The sequence below is a fragment of the Gorilla gorilla genome, chromosome 3, assembly GCF_029281585.2.
Source record: "Gorilla gorilla gorilla isolate KB3781 chromosome 3, NHGRI_mGorGor1-v2.1_pri, whole genome shotgun sequence".
Taxonomy (NCBI): domain Eukaryota; kingdom Metazoa; phylum Chordata; class Mammalia; order Primates; family Hominidae; genus Gorilla; species Gorilla gorilla.
Window position 1 is genome coordinate 165,980,307 of NC_073227.2, and position 22,548 is coordinate 166,002,854.

General features: G+C 38.3%; 2 protein-coding genes across 10 annotated transcripts in view; one reads left to right on the forward strand and one right to left on the reverse strand.

The window, feature by feature from the left end:
• The window catches only part of ANAPC10 (anaphase promoting complex subunit 10), a 235,321-nt gene extending 215,855 nt beyond the window's left edge, over nt 1-19,466 (reverse strand). For 6 of the 9 annotated variants that reach the window (XR_008679333.2, XR_008679331.2, XM_055385593.2 and 3 more), the window contains exons 1-3: nt 19,339-19,464; nt 17,205-17,331; nt 2,876-2,966 (exon numbers count right to left, since the gene is read on the reverse strand). Coding sequence is in view for 7 of the 9 variants with exons in the window: in XM_055385593.2 (XP_055241568.1) it covers nt 2,876-2,966; nt 17,205-17,319 (206 nt within the window). In the remaining 2 variants the exon portion in view is untranslated. Of the gene's footprint in view, nt 1-2,875; nt 2,967-17,204; nt 17,332-19,338 lie in introns of all 9 variants that reach the window. The other 3 variants (XM_019025430.3, XM_019025428.3, XM_055385591.2) reach the window with 1 other exon arrangement.
• Nucleotides 19,467-19,469: 3 nt separating this feature from the next.
• The window catches only part of ABCE1 (ATP binding cassette subfamily E member 1), a 30,921-nt gene continuing 27,842 nt past the window's right edge, over nt 19,470-22,548 (forward strand). Inside the window, exon 1 of the mRNA XM_031010027.3 lies at nt 19,470-19,673. The gene's annotated coding sequence lies outside the window, so the exon portion shown is untranslated. The remainder of the gene's footprint in view (nt 19,674-22,548) is intronic.

Here is a 22,548-nt window from a genome sequence, read left to right on the forward strand (position 1 = left end):
CTCCCTATTCAATAAATTGTACAGGGATAACTGGCTAGCCATACGCAGAAGATTGAAATCAGACCCCTCCCTTTCACCATATACAAAAATCAACTCAAGATTTATAAAAGACCTAAATGTAAAACCTACAACTATAAAAACCCAGGTAGAAAACCTAGGAAATACCTAGAAATACCTAGAACATAGGACCTAATAAAGACTTCATGACAAAAACTCCAAAAGCAATTAAAACAAAAATGTAAATTGACAAGTGGGACCTAATTAAACCAAAGAGCTTCAGCACAGCGAAAGAAACTATTAACGGAGTAAACAGACAACCTACAGGATGGGAAAAAATATTTGCAAACTATGCATCTGACAAAGGTCTAATATCCAGAATCTATAAGGAACTTAAATTTACAAGAAAAAAGCAACTCTATTAAAAAATGGGCAAAGGACATGAACAGACATTCCTCAAAAGTAGACATACAGCGAACAAGCATATGAAAAGATGGTCAACCTCACTAATCACTGGAGAAATACAAATCAAAACCACAATGAGATAGCATTTCACACACAAGTTGGAATGTTTATTACTAAAAAGTCAAAAAAAAATAACAGATGCTGGTGAAGTTGTGAAAAAAAGGGAATACTTATACACTGCTGGTGGTAATGTAAATTAGTTCAGCCACTGTGGAAAGCAGTTTGGAGATTTCTCAAACAATTTAAAACATAACTACTATTAGACCAAGCAATCCCATTACTGGGTATATATCCAAAGGGATTTAAATCATTTCACCATAAGACAAATGCACACATATGTTGATTGCAGCACTATGCACAATAGCAAAGACATGGAATCAACCTAGATGCCCATCAACAGTGGACTGGATAAAGAAAATATTGTAAACATACACCATGGAACACCACACAATCATAAAAAAGAATGAAATCATGTCCTTTGCAGCAGCATGGATGCAGCTGGAGGCCGGCATCCTAAGAGAACACAGAAACAGAAAACCAAATATTGCATGTTCTCACTTATAAGTGGGAACTAAACACTGAATACATGGCTGGGTGTAGTGGCTCACACGTATAATCCCAGCACTTTGGGAGGCCGAGGCGGCTAGATCACCTGAGGTCAGGAGTTTGAGACCAGCCTGGCCAACATGGTGAAACCTTGTCTCTACTAAAAATATAAAAATTAGCTGGGCGTGGTGGCAGGCACCTGTAATCCCAGCTACTCGGGATCCTGAGGCAGGAGAATCACTTGAACCTGGGAGGTAGAGGTTGCAGTGAACAGAGATCACGCCACTGCGCTCCAGCCTGGGCAACAGAGACAGACTCTGTCTCAAAAAACAAACAAACAAAAAAAAAAAAAACACACATTGAATACATACAGATACAAAATAGGGAACAATAGACATGGGTGCCTACTTGAGGTGAAGGAAAGGAAGAAGGTGAGGACCCAAAAACTACCTATTAGGTACTACACTTTCTACCTGGATGACGAAATTTGTACACCAAAACCCAGCGAAAGGCAACTTACCCATACAACAAACCTGCACATGTACTCCCTTAAACTAAAATAAAAGTCAGAAGGAAAATAAATAAATCCTGCCTAACATCTGCTTTTGTAAGATAAAATTTAATTAGAACAGCTAAATTCTGTCATTTATGCACTGTGTAGGGCCACCTTTGTGCTATAACAGTGGAACTGAGCACTGTAGCTGCAAAACAGATGAGATGGCCCACGAAGTCTAAAATATTCACTATCTGGCTTGTTGGAAATTTGCTGATTTGTACTCTAGGACAATAAAAGCAAACAACTAAAAATACAATGCTATAGAATGTTAAAATAGATGGTATAAGCCAGGTACAGTGGCTCACGCCTGTAATCCCAGCATTTTGGGAGGCCGAGGCAGGTGGAATCACAAGGTCAGGAGTTCCAGACCAGCCTGACCAACATGGAGAAACCCCATCTCTACTAAAAATACAAAATTAGCCGGGCGTGGTGGCGCATGCCTGTAATCCCAGTTACTCGGAAGGCTGAGGCAGGAGAATCGCTTGAACCTGGGAAGCGGAGGTTGCAGTAACCCGAGATCACACCATTGCACTCCAGCCCAGGCAACAAGAGCAAAACTCCATCTCAAAAAAAAAAAAAAGATGGTATAAATGGAACAAGATAGCTGAGTTAACTGGTTTCCAACTATGTCAATAAATTCAGCCAGGCCCAGTGGTTCATGCCTGGAACCCCAGCATTTTGGGAGGCTGAGGTGGGAGGAATGCTTGAGGCCAGGAGTTCGAGACCAGCTTGGCCAACATAGCGGCCAACTGTCTCTTATTTAAAATTTTAAAAATCTGATAATAAATACATTCAAAGCATTGAAAAACATGTGGCTGTTTTTCCTTTCCCCTCAAAAAGCATTATCAAAAAGGAAAATGTCCTTAAAGGTTCTAAGTAAAAAAAAAAAAAAAATTTTCCAAATAAAAGTAAAAATTTGAGAAGTTATATGAATATTCCACAGCTAAAAAACTTACGATCATCACTCGAGGTTTACTTAATATGATACATTAAGGTATTGTATTGGGCCATAAGCAAAATATATCTTTCTGAAAGTACCCGCAAAAAATAAATTATATTGAAAAGCATATTTGAGAAACATCTACATAAAAGGAACTGCAACATACCATAAGAAAATTCATAAAAAATAAGACAGAGTAACTTTAAAATGCTAATAATCTAACTGAACTGAAAAATAATCTATAAGACTTCAGAGTTTAAAAAGTTAAGTGTATTTCATTGTAATTTCTATCTTTAATTTTTATGTTAATAAAATAGATTTATTTGTCTATAACCTACAGTAGATGAAAAATTTGAAAATGTATTAATTACCTGAATTGGATGTTCACTAAATGAGGCTGGGAACCATCTGATTGCCAATAAGTTTCTAGATTGTCATCTCGTAACTGATCCACTCCAAATCCTAAAAACACCAAAAGTGTCAATAAATCCCTGTGAAAAAGAAAGAACTATACATGCAAAACATAAAATTAACATATGTATTTGTCCAGAAATTTTGAGAAACAGAAAGGTCAGAAATATTAAATTTTTTTTTATTTATTTTTTGTAGACAGGGTCTTGCTGTGTTGCCCAGGCTGGCCTCGAACTCCCAGCCTCAAGTGATCCTCCTGCCTTGGCCTCCCAAAGTGCAGGGATTACAGGCATAAGCCATAGCACCCAGCTGTGAAACTTAAATTAACCAGAATTCTTCTACCCTTTTATTCAGAGCTCAACTCTTAAGAGAAATATCACTTGCACATACAAACCCTATATTAGGATCAAGTTATTTTGTTGTCACCTTTTTAAAAAACATCTTCTAGGAGATATTATATTTTTTTGAGACAGAGTTTCACTCTCGTGGCCCAGGCTGGAGTGCAATGGCACAATCTCGGCTCATTGCAACCTCTGCCTCCCGGATTCAAGCGATTCTCCTGCCTCAGCCTCCCAAGTAGCTGGGATTACAGGCACACGCCACCATGCCAGACTAATTTCATATTTTTAGTAGAGAAGGCGTTTCTCCATGTGGGTCAGGCCGGTCTCGAACTCCCAACTTCAGGTGATCCACCCGCCTCAGTTTCCCAAAGTGCTGGGATTACAGGCGTGAGCCACCACGCCCAGCTGGATACATTTTAAAGAACGTATGCATTTAAACTCAGTTTCTTGTGCTTTTTGCAAGCTGATAGTAAGAATGACTAAGCACAAAATCCTCAAAAATAAACACATTCTAATAAGTTCAATATGCCATGCTTACTGAGACAAGAAAAAAGATGACTTAAAATATTTTCAAAAGGTATATATATTTTGAAGCCAAATGCTTCTGATTAAAATTCTGATTAATCAAAATTAAATTTACCCAGAATCCCATGTTCTCCAACCATTCTACATAAATGAGTTGTACAATCCTGTGTTTTTTCCTGATTAAAACCACAATAATTCATAATAACTTTAGAAATGAATCTGATTTAATGGTAAAATGCAGACTTTTTAATAAGAGAAATAAGTTTAACTTACATTTCAGTTTTACACTAATTAATATATTCATTATGGAACAAATCCAAAAGGAACAAGACACAGTGAAAAGTCACTATCTACCATCTCATTCTTCTCTCCAAATATAGTTAATGTTTTCAGTTTATTGCATGCCCTTTCACAGATACTATATGCATATACAAGCAGTCATATATGTATTCTTTCTATTCCCTTTTCTTTAAACAAATGATAGCGTACAGTAAATAGCTCTGCATGTTGGTGTTTTTTAATTTTACTTAACATATCTGGAGTTTTTTACCATATGAATATTTATTCCATATCAATAAATTAACAATAATAATAACAATAACAAACACTGATATCACATTAACTATGTGCCAGGCGCATTCTAAACATTTTATATATGTTAAATAATCTAATATTTATTAGCTCATATAACAACATAAACAGCTTCCATATTTTTTAAGGTTGTATAGTCTACCACTGTCTGGAAATATCATAATTATCTCACCACACCTCTGCAGAACATTTAGGTTGTTTCCAATGTTTTGCTATTACAAACAATACTGCAATAAATACCTAGCTGTCTACGATCTTTAAATATATGTTATTTCTAGAGAATAGATTTCTAGGAATAGAATCCTGGGTCATTTGAATCTTTAGTTTGATAAATATTGCCAAATTGTCCTCCAAAACATTTCCTCACCAAAAATGTAAAAGAATACCTATTCCCTCTCAATGGCTAGTAAAAGTTGGTATGTTCTGAAATTAATATACTAGATTTTGACGACTTTGTATGACAAAAACTTTAAATATATATTTAATGTTTTTATATTGATATGTTGAAGTGATATTTTGAACATATTGAGAAAAATAGAATAATTGCACTTTTATAAAATTTTTTTAACGTTGTTGCTAGATAATTTTAAATTACAAATGTGGTTTGTGTTACATTTCTGTTGGATAGCACTGCTCTGCACCCAGGCAAAAATGCAGTTAATCTTTTAAATATTTACTCACCTGATAGATTAAAAAATTGTATTTCACATTTATTAATATTTATATTTTCATGCTTATTCATATCCTCCTATATTTTCAATAAACTTAGGTCTTTTGATTATTCATAACACTTTTACTATTACAGATCTTTTTTTTTTTTCTTTTTGAGACAGGGTCTTGCTCTGACACACAGGCTGGAATGCAGTAGCACCATCAAAGCTCACTGCAGCCATGACCTGCTGGGTTTATGCAATCCTCCCACCTCAGTCATCTAGGTAGCTGGGACCACAGGCATGTGCCACCACATTCAGTCACTATTATGGATATTAACACTATGTCTGTTCCACGTAATCCAAACATGAATGGATTTGTATCTTAAATTTGCATCTGCTGCCTTTATTGCGCATACTAGTGGATAAAAGAAGTTTATCCAGAGAAAATGAGTTTTGCATTGAATTTCAAATTACTAGTTAGCTAGATAAAGAGGTAGAATGGTAAGATTCAGGGGCATTCAGCAAAGAGATAAGCATATAATGTCATGAATCAAGAAAAATGGCATACATGGAAAACAACAGTGGGTCCTTTGAGAGCTAAGGCAATACATTGGTGTGAAGCAGGAAATAAGCCAGACATATCAAAGGAGCCAGATCACACAGACCAGGGGTGTCTAATCTCTTGGCTTCCCTGGGCCACACTGGAAGAAGAACTGTCTTGGGCCACACATAAAATACACTAACACTAACAATAGTTGATGAGCTAAAAAAAAAAAAAAAATTCATAATGTTTCAAAAAAGTTTACTAATTTGGTCCGCATTCAAAGCTGTCCTGGGCCATATACGTCGATAAAATGTAAAAATTGGGCTATTACTTCTTCCGTAACTCTTAAATCTGCACTGTCCAATATGGTAGCCACTAGCCACATGTGGCTACTTGAAATATAGCAAGTCCAAATTGAGATGTGCTGTAAGTGTTAAAATACACACTGGTTTGAAGATTAGGACAAAATGTAAAATATGTCATTAGTAATAGTAGTCCAGTTATACTAGATTTAAAAATATTATTACAATTAATTTCACCTATTTTTAGCCCTTTTAAACGTAGCTACTATAAAATTCCACATGAAACTTGTATATATATTTCACGTCACATATTCTATCGGACAGTCATGCTTCAAATCATGCTTCGTTCTTTATACAATATTGCTAAAGCTAATCCAGAATATTAGGTAATGTAAGTTACAAGATAAAAAGCTGTTTTACCAGCCTGTGCAACATAGTGAGACACTGTCTGTACAAAAAATAAAAAAACTTAGCCAGGCGTGATGGCACTCATGTGGCTGAGGCAGGGGGATCACTTGAGTCCTGGAGTTCGAGGCTGTAGTAAGCCATGACTGTACCACTGCACTCTAGCCTGGGCAACAGTGCGAGAACCGGACAAAAAAATAAAAATAAAAATAAAAAAAACTTTTACCTCCAATATAAAGAGTTATAGGTCTTAACTCTCTTTTTCTTTTTAGTACTAGTTTATGAGTTCCCTAATAAAGGATAACTCAATCACGATTCTTCCGTAAAAGCTCCACAGTTTAATGTTCTATTGATTAAAAGGTTTTTTTTTTTTCAGTTATTTTATTTTGGCTACCTCAGCTAGGTTTTTTTCCTCCTTCATTTCACAACTTTATTATGTATGTGTTCAAAGAGGTTCAAAGAACAAAATAGTATTTGTTCTTAAAATGAAAAAAAAAATTAAACACAAATCTGAATAATTTATTCAGAATAAGAAATGTCCTATAATTCAAAACTGATCATTTAAAATTTGTCTCTAATTTATTGCTTAGAAAGTATCATAGTACAACTAAGCAGGTCTAATATCTTCAAGTACTGATTAGTCTAAATCTTTATGTCTGAAATACTAAGTATGATTACCAACTTTTGCTTCCTCAATATGCCTTACAAACGGAACCTCTTACAAACATCTCCTTATGTGCCAATCCCGTCTCAACCTCTTTTCCAAAGCTTCCCACTCAGTACTGTATTTGAATTTTTTTTCTTTTTTTTTTTTTTAAGATGGAGCCTCGCTTTGCCGCCCAGGCTGCAGTGCAGTGGCACGATTTCAGCTCACTGCAACCTCCACCTCCTGGGTTCAAGCAATTCCCAGAAGTGACTGTTGCAGGTGGCTGAAGCTCACCTTTGCAGGGGGCAGAGCTTCAAAAAATAAAAGTCTAAAATATGAAGGACGTAAGAGTGAAGACTTGCCTCAGCCTCCCCCAGAGTAGCTGGGATTACAGGCGCCTGCCAACACGCCCAGCTAATTTTTGTATTTTTAGTGGAGATAGGGTTTCACCATGTCGGCCAGACTGGTCTCAAACTCCTGACCTCAAGTGATCCACTGGCCTCAGTCTCCCAAAGTGTTTAGATTACTGGCATGAGCCACCGTGTCCGGCCCTGAATTGTTTTAATTTAAACAAAAGAACTAAAACAAAGACGTATCTATGGTAACTGCTTTAACAGGTATCCAGAAAATCCACACAAATAACAATATTACACAGAAAAAAACTTTTATATGAGGTACTGGTTCTCCAATGCAGTTATTATATGATGTACTGGTTCTCTAATGCAGTGGTTCATACAGTGTCATTCCTGAACCAGCAGCATCATTATCACCTGGGAACTTGTTAGGAATTCTAGACATGTATCAGAAACTTTGAGAGCTCAGCCCTTTTGAGAGTTTATGTTTTGATAAATCCTCTAGGTGATTCTGATGCATGCTAAAATGTTAGAATTACTCCTCTAAGGCAAGGTTTCTCAATCATGGCACTACTGATATTTTGGACTGAATAATTCTTTGTTCGGTACAGGGGATGTCCGGTGCATTGAAAGGTATTTAGCTGTATCCCTGGGCTCTACCCACTAGATGCCAATAGAAACACTCCCCCAACTCCCCAACTCCCCCCCACCCTCATGTCCCCAGTAATCACAACAATCAAAAATATCTCCAGACTTTGTACCCTGGAGGGTAAAAGCATCCCCTGGTGAGAGCAACTGCCCTAAAGAAAAGAAAATCAGTATTCATCTATGGTTATTGTTATTGTTTGGTAAATACTCATGCTTCTCTCCCCACTCTCCATGGGAGGGATACGATTCTGCACTCCAGTCAATATCGGGGCTAAATCATGACTTACTTCAGTCAATACACTGTGACACAAGCAGAGGCGGTAAATGTGCTTGCAAAGTCTGGCTTGGTCTTCTGAATGCTCTGCACTCCACTAAGAGAATATGCCTGGACAAATGGAGCAGACTTGAACCTGACTCACAGCCTAAAGCCGAGCCATCACCAAAGCACAACGTAAATTTGGCTGATCATGCCACTGAGAGACTAGGGTTGTTTGTTAAGCAGCATTAGTGGAGCAAGAGCACTAACACAACACCACTAGAGACATATTTGAGCAGCCCAGCTTAGACTGCCTTTATGAATAAAACAGTCACTTTCCTTTCAAGCATATCTATTAACACAACTAGTTTCACATTTGCTAAGGGGCTGTTTTTTCTTTTTTCTTTTTTTTTTTTTTTGAGACAGGGTCTCGTTCTGTTGCCCTGGCTGGAGTACAGTGGTACTATCACAGCTCACTGCAGCCTGAACCTCCTTAGGCTCTGCTAGGGGGCTATTTTAACTGAGGCAAATGTCTTAACTATGAAGACCTAAAGAGAGATACAAATGGTCTCTGTAGAGAAGTTCATCCATATCATGCACTAGACCTACACTGTGGCTATACACATTTAAACGAAGTAAAATTAAAAATTTGGTTCCTCAGTAACAGTAGTAACATTTCAAATGTTCAATAGTTTCATGTAGCTAGTAGTTACCTCACTGCATGGTGCACTAAGTTCTAATGGACAGCACTGATAGATTTAAGCAAATAGATTATAATATGAAGTATTAGTACAACAGTAAAGAGATGAGGCCAGGCGCAATGACTCATGCCTATAATCCCAGCATTTTGTGAGGCTGAGGCAGGCGGATCACTTGAGGTCAAGAGTTTGAGACCAGTCTGGCCAACATGGTGAAACCCCGTCTAAAACTAAAAATAAAAAAATTTAGCTGAGTGTGGTGGTGCGCACCTATAAACTTAGCTACCTGGGAGGCTAAGGCACGAGAATCACTTGAACCCGGGAGGTGGAGGTTGCAGTGAGCTGAGATCGCACCACTGTACTCCAGCTTGGGCAACAGAGCGAGACTCCACCTCAAAGAATAAAAATAAAAGAGAAATGAAGAATTAACTAACTTCCTGAAACACTTGTTTCCTCTTGACTTCTATCCATGATTTCTCACTCTCCTGGTTTTCCTCCTAGTTCACTAGCCACTTCTTAGTATACTTTGTTGACACCTCTTCCACTATTCTGCCAGATCTCTTCAAGTGTCCCAAAGCTTTATTCTTTTCTCTAAATTCTCTCCCTAGGTGAGTTAGTCCAGTTCCCTTAGAATATCATTGGCACACTGATGACCTTCAAATTTGTATCTCCAACCCAGAACTTCAAGCAGAGCTCCCAGCCTCTACAGTCAATTGCTTACTAAACATTTCAACTAGAAAAATAATTAGGCATTGCAAAATTAACATATATAAATCAAATTATTTATTTTTCGACCCAAAATCTATTTACTCCCTCCACTCCCTCCTTCTTTCTCAACTCAGGAAACAGTATGAGTTGTTCTGCCAGAAAGGTCACTCTGAAGGTTTCCTCCTGTGAATCATAATTATTCCACCTCTAAAAATATATCCCAAAGCCATCACTCTTTTCCATATCAACAGTTCTTAAGCCTAGTCCAAATCAACATCATCTCTAACATAAATTACTATAACATCATTTCCTCCATTGGTGTTCGCCATTATGCCACTATCAACCATTATCCACAGTAGACACAGTGATCTTTTAAAAATTCTGTATCAGATCATCTTCCTCTCCTGCTTAACACCTCCAGTGGTTTCCCTTTGTACTTAAAATCAATACTCTTTTTCAGGGCCTACAAGAGTTCATATAATCTGTCCCACCATGTCTAATTACATTTCCAATCCACTCTACCATTTCTCCTCCTTACTAACTGCTCTCCAGCCCCTATAGCCTTCTTTCTGAACCTCTAAAACGCCAAATCAACTAACTTAGAGCCTTTGAACTAACTTCCTGGTGTCAAGAAAGTTCTTCTCTGAAATCTTTGCACAACGAATTCTTCTTAACATTCATGTCTCTGTGCAAATTTCACTTATAAAAGAGGCCTTCCATAATCCCACAAACTAACGTGGCCTCCCACTTAAAGTTACTTTCTATTATATTGCTGTCTTATTTTCTGCAAAGCAAATATCACTATTCAACTCAGAAATCCTTTAACTCAAAGGCCATAATTGTCAGTTACAGCATGAACTTCAATAAAAATTTAGTGATTTTTATTTTAAGAAAAACAGAATTTACAACATCCCATTAACCTTCTCAGAATTAACTCAATGTCTTCAAAAAAAAACAGGGAACAAATAGCATACAAGCCCTGTAAGATGTTCACAAAGTACAGCCATACTGAATCCCTTCTTTGTATCAAATATAGAGTTAAGCACAGCAGATGTACTTATTTTTCCCCTAAATTTGTTTTTCAACACTGGATTAATTTGGTGCTTATGAAATGATTAAATTATTTTAAAAGACCCTATTATATGGTAGCAGTCATAACACAAATTTGTTCTTTTGTTTTTCCAGTCTCTTAGGTAGAGACTAACAATTGTGCTGAATTGTAAGATTGTTTTGTGGTGTGTGTTCAACTAAGCAGAATCTACTAAACACATTCCAACTTTAATCTGAATGAAATATTGAACCATTATTTCCAAAGATACAAAAAGATTTTTGCAAAGCCATGGGCCACCTACCATCCTGTAGCAGGCAAGTAAATCTGTATCTCCCAAAGACTGACATTAACATTTTGAAAATTTCTTAAAATTCTCCTTTATATCACTTCCTATCTGATTTATCGCGTCTCCTGATTTCCTTTTTACTTCTAATCTTGCCTCACTTCAATCCATCCTCCACACTTCTCAAATATGAACAAACACTGATTGTTTTACTCTGTTACTTACCTTTTCAACTGCTCATATTATCTATACAGTAAAATATGAACTGTTTAATAAAGTCCTCTATAATCAGGCTTCTTCCTAACTATACAGCTTCACATATGCCATTTCCCTATGTTCTAGTCTCATTTACTACATGAAATTAATTGACTAAGCCATGTTTTGTTTAAGTTGTATACCTCTGCACATATTATCATTTCTTGGCATCCAACGAGGATTGGTACCAGGACCTCTGTGGTTAACGAAATCCACTGATGCACAAGTCCCTTATTTAAAATGGCTCCTCTTGTATACTTCAAATCATCTCTAGATTACTTATAATACCTAATATAATGTAAATATGTAAAAAGTTGTACAGTGTTGTTTTTCTATTTGTGTTATTTTTGTTGTTGTATTGTTATTTTTTGTGGGTTTTTTCCAACTATTTTCAACCTTCAGTTAGTTGAATCCATGAAATTAGAACCTACAGATATGGAAGGCTAACTGTCCCATTTCCCTTGCTTTTATGTCCTTAGTGAAATCCTATTCTTGCTTCATCATACAGAATAAGCATCATCTCCATGAAGACTTCCATGATCGTTTCAAGCAAAGTAAATCACTTTCTTCTTTGGGCTAGTTCTACACTGAGCCCATACTTAGTGGAAAGCACTATTGTGTAATGGAGTCTGTCTTGAATTCCAGAATTTCCTGCTTATCACGTGATCTTTGTCAAATTACTTAATCTTTCTGTACTAGTTTCCTCATTTGGAAAATGGTAAAAGAAATAGTACAACTTCATATAACTTTTGAAAACCTTACTGAGATAACTGGTTATTTTATGCATGTAAAGTTCTTAGAACAGCATCTATCACTTAGTAAGCACTAAATAAAAGTTATTAATTATTACATTATGTAGTAATAGTTTAAAGCTATACTTCCTCCACTAAATTGTGAAGTCCTTGACAGTAAGGATTTTGTCTTTTTTGTCTTTCAATCTCTAACAAGTTTGAGTTACAAATCTCAGCAACTATCTGCTGACTTAAACTGAAAAATATCTGACCCTAGAGAAGCAAAGATCGAGCAATCACTTTCTCATGCAGTTTCCTGTATAAAGAGTAGTCATTCTTAATATGTAAAATGCTAATCATATAATGATATTTCACTGATAGACTCAAAGCTCAAAATCACATGAAGTAAGACATATGACATTGCACTACTGAACTTCATGAATTTCATACTCAACACATTTTTAAGTGATCCTGCCACTCCTCTAGTAGCAGTAACTATTGATCTCTTCTGCACCTCCAAGATGTCAGAGCAGTGGGGCATCTTCAGGAAACTGGTGACATGTGTTGCTCTCTTCAAACCAGTGACTGGTGCAATATTGTGATAGTAATGAGGTATGATTCAGTGCTAGTTTACCAAGGAAGGTAAACTTTACCAAAGGAGTTCAACTAGCACTGATTTGTATCTCATTACTGACACAATATGGCACCAGTCTAGTCATACTAATAGATCAAACAGTGAAAGATGTTCAATTTAATCATATTTACAGGAATATTTGATACGATAATGGATATTAAGGAATTCCAAAGAACCTAAACGAAAGCTGGAAAAGCTTTTAAAAAACGGGGGGAGGGGGAAATCACCACTACAGTATTCCATAGTGTATATGTACCACATTTTCTTTATTCAATCTATCACTGATGGGCGTTTGGGTTGATTCCACATCTTTGCTATTATGAATAGTGCTGCAATGAACATACATGTGCATGTATCTTTGTAAAATAATAATTTATATTCTTTGGGGTATATACCCAGTGATGGGATTGCTGAGTCAAATGGTATTTCTGGTTCTACATCTTTGAGGACTCGCCACACTGTCTTCCACAATGGTTGAACTAATTTACATTCCCACCAACACTGTAAACACGTGGAGTACTATCCAGCCATAAAAAGGAATGAGATAATGTCCTTTGCAGGGACTTGGACAAAAGACCACAAAAGACCAGCCACAGATACAAGGCTGTCTTGAATAGGAGGGGCCAAAATACTGAGGCCAGGCACATGCGGCCTACCTAAGACTGCTGCTGCACTAGGAAAACAGAACTACCCTGCCTCTCTCTTTCAGGAGCTGGAAGCCATCATCCTCAGCAAACTAACACAGGAACAGAAAACCAAACACCACATGTTCTCGCTTATAAGTGGGAACTAAACAATGACAACAAATGGACACAGGGAGGGGAACATCACACACTAGGGCCTGTCGGGATGGGGTAGGGGGAGGGAGAGCATTAGGAAAAATAGCTAATGCATGCTGGGCTTAATACCTACGTGATAAGTTGATAGGTGCAGCAAATCACCATGGGACACATTTACCTATGTCACAAACCTACACATCCTACACATGTACCCCAGAACTTAAACTTAAAATTTAAATTAAAAAAAATCACCTCCATCCAAACAACAGGAAAAAGCTGGATAAACTACAAACTCCTACCAGACAGCCTGAAATCCAGGAATGGGGCAGCCCCCATTCCCAGGAGAAAAAAGATTACAGATTGTCCCAACTGTAGTGGAGCACAGGAAGAAGGAACAGAGACCAAATAAATACATAAGAAGAAACCAAGTATAACTTTAATAATTTGACAAAGACCAAATGCAGGCTAGCATAATAGTACAGCAACACTGAGAGCCCCAAACACAAGGTGAATTCACACTGACTCAGACTCTTTTGCAAGGGCCCTCACTTTACACACAAAGATTGGGAGAGGGGAAGAGACTAAACAGCCTAAGTCAGTGCTACAGATACAGAGGAGGGGACTGACCACCAGTGAAGGAAAGCAAAAAGTTCTACCCTCCTTCCAAACCCTTCTCTCCCATAGAGGAAAGGACTTAAGCTGCTGTAGGAGGAGAATCAACCCTGTTGACACCAGGACACAAATACAATCCATCCTTGCTGAAAGATGAGTAAAAGAAAAAACTCTATACCTGAGAGAGGGGCAAACAACAGTCCTTTCTCAGAGTGAGGCAGAAAACTCTCTACCACAAAAGACCAGCCACAGATACAAGGCTGTGATGAATAGCAGTGGCCAAAATGCTGAGGCCAGGCACATACAGCCTACCTAAGACTGTAGCTGCACTAGGAAAACAGAGAACTAACCTGCCTCTCATACCCTGAACTGAGTAATGAAACACAGTATTCTACAGCTGGAGGTAGGGCAAGAGCATGGCAAGAGGCACCCTCTGTAGCACAAGTGTGCGCCAAAGCACAGGAAAACTGGAGTGGAACTATTATATAGAAAAATAAGAAAATGTCTCTGGCACAATGGTCCCACAATAAGCACAGGGCATCTTTAGAGGAATCTGAAGCCTGTGAGACACTGAAGGTAACCATAGCAATAACAAAACTCAAACTCAGCTCAATTCCTAACTAATGCAAATCCCACAATAAAGGACAAATGATAGAAAAAAGGCATCCATTTCAAGGTGTAAAAACTATTTATCTCAGTATCTACTAATCTGCACATATTTGGCACTCAATAAAAAAAAAAGACAAACAAAAAGAAAAACAAAATTATCATAAACAGAAACAGACCCAGAGATGACCCAGTTGTTGGAACTACCAGACAGGAATCTTAAATAACTATAACTATGAGTAAGATGTTAAAAAAAAAATTAAAACCTAGAAAGGTAGATGAAATGTGTTAACAGACAGGAATTTCAATAGAGATGAAAATTCTACGAGTCAAATGGAAGAGCTACAAATAAAAAATATAATATCACAGATGAAAAATTTCCTAGGCAGAATTACCAGTATATTCAATAAAGCCAAAGATGAATGCAGCAGATTCGAAGACAGGCCAATGAAAAATACCCGAACTGAAACACAACTCCAAAAAAAGTGAAAAAAAATAGAGTACCCAAAAGCTGTGGGATAATACCAAATGGTCTAGCATATGTATAATTGGATTCCCAGATTCTTAGAAAGATAATAGAGAAGCAATAGGGCAAAAGAAATAATTGAAGAAATAATGGACACAATGTCTTTTACAACCTAGTCTCAAAAGTCATATACCATCAGTTTTGCCTTATTCTACTGGTCCCAGAAACCAATCCTGACACAATTTGGAAGCGGTCCACAGAAGGGCATGAATACCAGAAGGCAAGGATAACTGGGGACCATTTTGAAAGCTAGCTACTACAAATCTGGTGAATGGATAAACAAACTGGTACACCCATACTGTGGAACAGTAATCAACAATAAAAAGGAATAAACTACAGATATGTGCCCCAGCAAAACCCACAAGTGAATTATGCTAAATGAAAGACACTAGACCCAATAAGCTACATACAGTATTTATATCGGCATTCTGGGAAAGGTGAAACCAAAGGGACCCAAAACTGAGCTGTCAGGGGCTTGGAAAGGCCCAGAAGACTGACCACAAAGAGACATGAAGGAACTTTGTGGGATGATGGCAATGTTATATATTTGATTATAATGCTGCTTATATGACTGTACATGTCTGTAAAATTCACAGAACTGTACACCTAAAAAGGGTAAGTTTTATAGTATGTAAATTATACCTCAAGAAAGTGCTCATAGAAAGACAGAGAAGGGAATCTTGAGGGGAAACAGAAGAGGCTTGGTTGAGAGGATGGATACAGGAGTCGTAATGTGCAAATAATAAAAGTTTCTGAAAGAAAGATGACTACTAAACTAATAACATTATAAAGTTCCTCAAGCTAAAGAAATTTCTCCAAGCTTGAGTCTGCAGGTGAAAACTGCCTATCAAATTATGGGTTACAAGGGTGAGAAAAGATATCCTGGCAAATGCCATGAACTCAAGAATAAAGAGAAAAACCTTAGATGCTTCCAGAAAAAAACAAGTTACTTAGGAAAAAAAAAAAAAAGAGAGGCAGGCATAGGCCTTTATACCCACAACATGGCAAAAGAAGATAATGAAAGAGCATTCATAAATTTTTGAGAGAAAAGGACTGCCACCCAAGAATTCTATCCCAACAAAGAGTAAAAGGAAAGTATTTTGGCATATGTTATCACTCATTTATCCAATTGAGAGAAACGGCCAGAAAAAAAAACTAAATAACAACTGAATCATAGCAGAGATAGAGGAGGAAAAGAGAAGACCTTATGACATATGTAATTAAATTTAACTAGGGAATAGTAAAGAAATTGGACAGAGATATAAGATAAAAAAAAAATTCAGTGCATTAGAATTAAAATAAAGCATCTAAACAAAAGGAATATTAAAATCAGACCAGTGTACAGTAGTATCTTTATCTGCAGTTTCATCTCCGCAGTTTCAGTTACCCTTGGTCAATCATGGTTCAAAATATTAAAAGGAAAATTCCAGAAATAAACAATTGGTAAGTTTTAAACTGTGTACTGTCTGAGTAGTGTGAAGAAATTTCTCACCATCCTGCTCCATCCCACCCAAGACATAAATCATCACTTTGTCCAGCATATCCACCCCTTTGTCCAGCACATCCACCACTTTGTCAAGCATATCCACACTGTGTATAGTACCTGACCGTTAGCCATCAACATCATCTGCTCCTGATATCCAATCATCAACATCATCGTGGCTTGATGATCCAGAATCACCAGTAGCAGATGCTCCTCCTTCTGAAGTACTGTCAGAAGGTTAATAGTAGCCTAACACTACATCACAACACCTATATTCTTCACCTCACTCGCTCTCATCACATAGACATTTTATCTCTCACATATCGCAGGAGGAAGGGTACAATACAGTATTTTGAGAGCGAGAGAGACCACTTTCACAAAACTTTTATTACTTTATTACTTCTATTGTTATAATTGTTCTATTTTATTATTAATTATTGTTAATCTCTTACTGTGCCTAATTTATAAATTACACTTTATCACAAGTATTTATGTATAGGAAAAAACATAGTATTAATATAGAAAGGGTTCAGTACTATCCATGGTTTTAGGCATCCACTGGGAGTCCTGGAATGTATCCCCTGGGATAAGGGGAGATGACTGTACAAGGAAACTGCAAGTGACTATTTCCAACAGCTTTTTTGCTTGTTAGTATTTACCTGGTTTGCAAGATGAGAGTGACCAAACAGCTTGTGACCCAATTTCCCGTACTGTTCCAGTCCTTTCCAACTGCTTGGGGTCAGCACCAGGAGGTGTCTTGTTTGGTGTAGTCATTTTTAAAATATTCTACGTAGAAAACAAGAATGCACACATTGTATCAGGAACTGGGCATCTTTCTACAAAAGCTTTTTACCAAGAAAAATTTAATGGAACTCATATACCCTGACATTAATCATTTATTCTGAAGAATGCAGTTAATATAATTAAATCACTGTAATTTAAATCTTAGGGGCTGGGCATGGTGGCTCGCACCTGTAATCCCAACACTTTGGGAGGCTGAGACAGGAGGACCATGTGAGCCCAGGAGTTCAAGACCAGCCTGGACAACATGGCAAGACCCCATCTCTATTTTTAAATAAATAAAAATCTTAGGAATTCAGGTTTTGTTTCATATGACCAGATATGCAAAGCAGTGAGCTATAGTAGTCAAAAGAGCACAGAATCAAAGTTTTGGCTTCAGTATCTCCTTTAATCAGCCTAGACTTTGAGTAGGTCTGGGCTTTATTTCCTTTCCTGTTAAAGAGGTTCACTTGATGATTTTTACTTCTACAATGCTATGCAGTTCTATAATTCTATGCCTGAAAATTCAAATGACTTTCAGCCCCAGAAAAGTCAGACTGAAATACTTTTATTCTAGGAATATATAAATATTGATCCTCATTTTATTTACTTAATTCCTTTTTTTTTAGAGACAGGATCTAGCTATGTTACCCAGGCTGGTCTTGAACACCTTGCTTCAAGCGATCCTCCCACCTCAGCCTCCCAAGTAGCTGGGATTACAGGTGTGATCCCATCACCCCACTAAGATCCTCATTTTAAATATTCATTGAGTGATGCAGAGAACAGTCATACCTGCCCTCTAGCTGTCAAAACTTTTATTTAAGATCCAGCCCGGTGGCTCACACCTGTAATCCCAGCAGTTTGGGAGGCCAAGGCAGGTGGATTGCTTGAGCCCAGGAGTTCGAGACCAGCCTGGAATATGGTGAAACCCTGTCTCTAAAAAAATTCCAAAAAATCAGCCTGGTGTGGTGGCACACACCTGTAGTCCCAGGGGGGCTGAGACAGGAGGATCACCTGAACTGGGAGGCGGAGGTTGCAGTGAGCCGAGATCGTGCTACTGCACTCCAGCCTGCGTAACAGAGCAAGACACTGTCCCAAAAAACACAAAAATAAGAAAAAAATGTTAAAAGTTCACTTACATACGCTCTTACCATAGAAGATAAGGTCAGGAAAATGGCTTCAAGATTTTGAAGTGAATAACTGGCCCATTCTAAAAAGGTTGACCTCATCTTTCACATCTTTTGTTAATTTTACTAAGTCTATTCATATGTGAAAAAACACTTCAATACTGGATCGTGAACAATATGTAAAACTCCTTTGGTAGCGCAGTTACTGCTACTGAACATTGTTATATATGCTATTCAAAATAGGTGCAATAGTTCTGCATACCGTTTCCTTGACACCTCCCATTGTATCCGAAGTTGTTCTTTAATCGGCACACAAGCACTTGATACTTACTAAATAACGGCAGAGACAACGGACTGTAAACTTTGGCAAGGCCTGAGGCTTAAATGCTCAATAAGTAATTTACTGAATGAATAAACAGATGAATAGGTTCAGTCATGAACTAGTTGTCACTTGCCTGCAAGTTAGGTGAGATCTAGGGCGAGACTATTCAACCTGCAACCATCATTACTAACTGAATGTCCTGTTACCTAAAAAAAGATAGAAATAAAGCCCATCTTTAGGGCAGAATTCAACTGCCGGACTTGGGACTGGACGCCACCAAGTGGATAAAATATGGAGCTTGGAAAAGACTGGATTCCCGGCCCTGAACTGACCACACAGTTGAGAGGAAGCTGAGGCCTAGAAGAGCGCGCAACAGTAAGCCGTGTCGGCACCAGACTCTGTTGGTCCTACTGACACCTCCAGCGTTAGAATGACTGAGGCTCCACTCCTGACCCACCGGCCTTGAGGAAAGCGCAAACGTAAAAAAAGATTGAAACCGGAGAGGCGAATGCATCTGTTTACGCTAGTACCACGCTCGACGTCGGAGAAAGGCCACACACTCACAGTTTCCAGACCTGGCTGCTTGCCGAAACTCAGGTTCTCAGGACCTCCAGCAGCTCCGTGCCACTCCCACTCGGCTTCCTAGGACAGCCTGGCTTCGCCAACGGCGTTGAACAAGGGTCGCAGCTCAATGACGTCATATCTCCCTACCTACCTCCAGGGTTCCGCCTCACGCTCTATGTCGCGCGCGCGCACTACGTCCTATGGCTTGCGCGAGCGGCGGCTGGGCACCGCCATTTTGGCCGGTGGCCGTGAGAACACGCTGTGTGGCTGAAAAGTGAAGGCAAGAGCTGATTTGGCCTCTGTGCTCCCCTCCGCAAGGGGATCGTTTTCTCCAGGTACGTGAATAGCCCGGAGAGGTTTGGCCGTTAGCTGCCATCTGCCAGGTTGGAAAGAATGTAGGGACGTTCTCCGAGAGCCTTTGGTTAGGCCTTAGGTGGCGGAGACAGCAGCAGCGCGTGGCAGCGGTTCCTGCGGGACAGCTGGAACTGATGGAGCGCGGGCGACGCCGAGAGCTTGGGGGCGCCTCGGTCTTCCCCTCCAGCCGACCCGGCTGTCGCCGCTGTTGCCTGCCACACCCGCGAGGGACTTCGAGAATGGACCTAGATGCCGTAGTCTCCACTCCCCCTTTACCCCACTCCCGCCCTGAAGCTAAACCTGCTGGAGAGGAAGGCACCTTCAGAACTTACAGCACTCTCTAGTACCCCCACACTCCTCCAGCACCCTAAAATGGATATATTGTCACATGTGCATATTTGGTTGTGGGAAGTCGTGGCTTCCACGTTTTGTTGAGTGGAATGAGTCATGGCATCTTGCCGCCATGAAGTCGAATACTCGCTGTCCACTCCCAGGGTTTATAGAAATGATGCCCACATGTCGCTCTGCTTTTCTCAGAACAGCGTGTACGCAGCTATGACTGGGGTTGTCCCAAGTAGTTTCGCAGTAGAAATCCTATAGTTTTTTTGGTACGCTTTTATAGCACTAGGCACTTTCTCCCCTTACCCGTTTTTCCTTTTATTGTATCTAATACTCATTGAGATCAAGGTTGATGTCTTTACTCAGAATACCTTTATTATCTCTTCAGGGCTTCGTACATTGTAGGCATTTAATACGTATTGTGAATGAATGACAGCCAAAGCCGAATTCCCACCTCCCATTAACTACATAAGCTTATTTTCTCTTTTTTGATGGTAAAAATCTATAAGGGGAAGAACTGTCCAAATAACATGTTTTATTTTTTTTACTCTTTCCCAACAGGACTGCTAACTAGTCATTTATGATAGTGGCATTTATGTTGCAGTAGTTTGTCCCATATTCTGAGAATATTCATTGTATACCAGCCACCTGACAATAATGCTTTGTTAGTGTAACCAAAGGCTCAGAACCTGTATTTGAACCAAAAGCTGTTTGGGGTTTGTGAGCTTTTTGAGAACTTAGTTCTCCCCTATTTTAAAAAAGGGAGTTTTTTTGTTTGTTTGTTTGTTGGAAGAGCATCTAACAATTGGGAGGGAGGGGGAGAAAACAATATTAAGTTAGAGTTCTTCTAAATGTCTTAAACTTAAAACTCTTTGAAATCAGAGCCGTGTACCACTCCTAACTTCTACGTGTTTTGTAAGACTAATAAACTACAATAAGCATGGGTTAGACTATTTCATGTGATACTAAACATCATTAGTTAACAGCAGTCTTTGAAATGCTTTTACACAGCGTTACAATTATTTTGGCTTTAGACTGTAAATGCTTCTAAGTATTCCTCACTTCCTTTTTTCCTCTCAGCTGTAAGAATGACACTGAGGGTCATTGTTCTAGTGTCAATTTTGAACACTTTTGTCTTCGAATCTGAAATATCCGCAAATCCTTCTTTGTTTGCAGGAGCCTGTTAACTATAATCTTCCTCTCCAAGCTTTACTGTGCCTAAGTTTTCTATTGAAAAACAAGTAGGGAATCCCCTTGCCCCAATTATTGAAACTGATACAGAAATTGAATTAAAAGTGTTCACACAGTTAATTAACAGTTCTGCAAAGAATCCATGTTCATTTTTCTTAAATGCATTACAATTTATCACTATTTTTATATAAATCAGTTTATTAACCACTTCTGGTATGTTTTTATTCTTCTGTAAAAATCAAGCCAGGGTAGTGACATGCACCTATATCCCAGCTATTCGGGAGGCTAAAGCAAGAGGATCCTTTGAGCCCAGGAGTCCCAGTCTGTAGTGTCCTGTGATCACTGCCCTAAGCCAGGACACCATAGCAAGATCCCCGTGTCTTTTTAAAAAATTGTCTTTTACAGTCTTTTGGTTTTTAAAATAGTTTGAAAAATTAAATATTTTAGTAGTTTAACAGAAATAAAGTTTAAGCAATTTCGTGATGATTTATTCCCTGGTGGGGAATTCATTATGCTCTTTCACTGAGTAATTTGTAGAAAGGCATTCAGTATTTAAATTAGAATGCATGGTGTCCAGTTTTAATAGCTTGCTGAAGAATCTTCATTTCCTAGGAAGTTGTCATTTCCCGAATAATAGCTTTTTTGTGACAATTCAAGCCATCTAATTTCTTCCTCTTCTAATCTTTACAAGACCTGGACCAGTTTTTAGAGGAATAGAGTCAACCTGTTTATTGGAATAACCCTGCACTTATTACATGAACATTTAGTCTCCTTTTGAATGATTTTTTTTTTCAGTATGTAGTTTAGTGGACAACTGTCACTATAAAATATTGGTAACTTGCAAGATTTCTAAAGTTGTTATAACCTACAGGAAAATTATTTACTATATTTAAATTCATATTCTCATTCATTTAGCAGAAATGCTTGATCTCCTGTGTGCTAGGCACAGGTTCAGCCACTGGAATGAACAAAAATTCCTACCCTCATGATGGATGGAGTACATTCTACTTGGGGAGGGGAAAAATGTGTGTGTGTTTGTAGAGAGACAATATACATACACACACCCACGATAGATGTGTGCATATACACCAGATATATATAAATATATATATATATGGAATATATAGTATGTCATATAGTTGAGCTAGGGAGAAAAATAAAGCAAGAAAGAAGGATGAAGAGGCAGTTGGGTGTATTTTTCGGTAGTGTATATTGTGGTAGTGTAGTTACAAAAGGCTCACTGAGAAATAGTAAAGACTGAAAGGAGTAAGCCATGTAACTCTCTAGGGGGAATAGCATTACAGGCAGAAAGTGCCAAGATCCTGA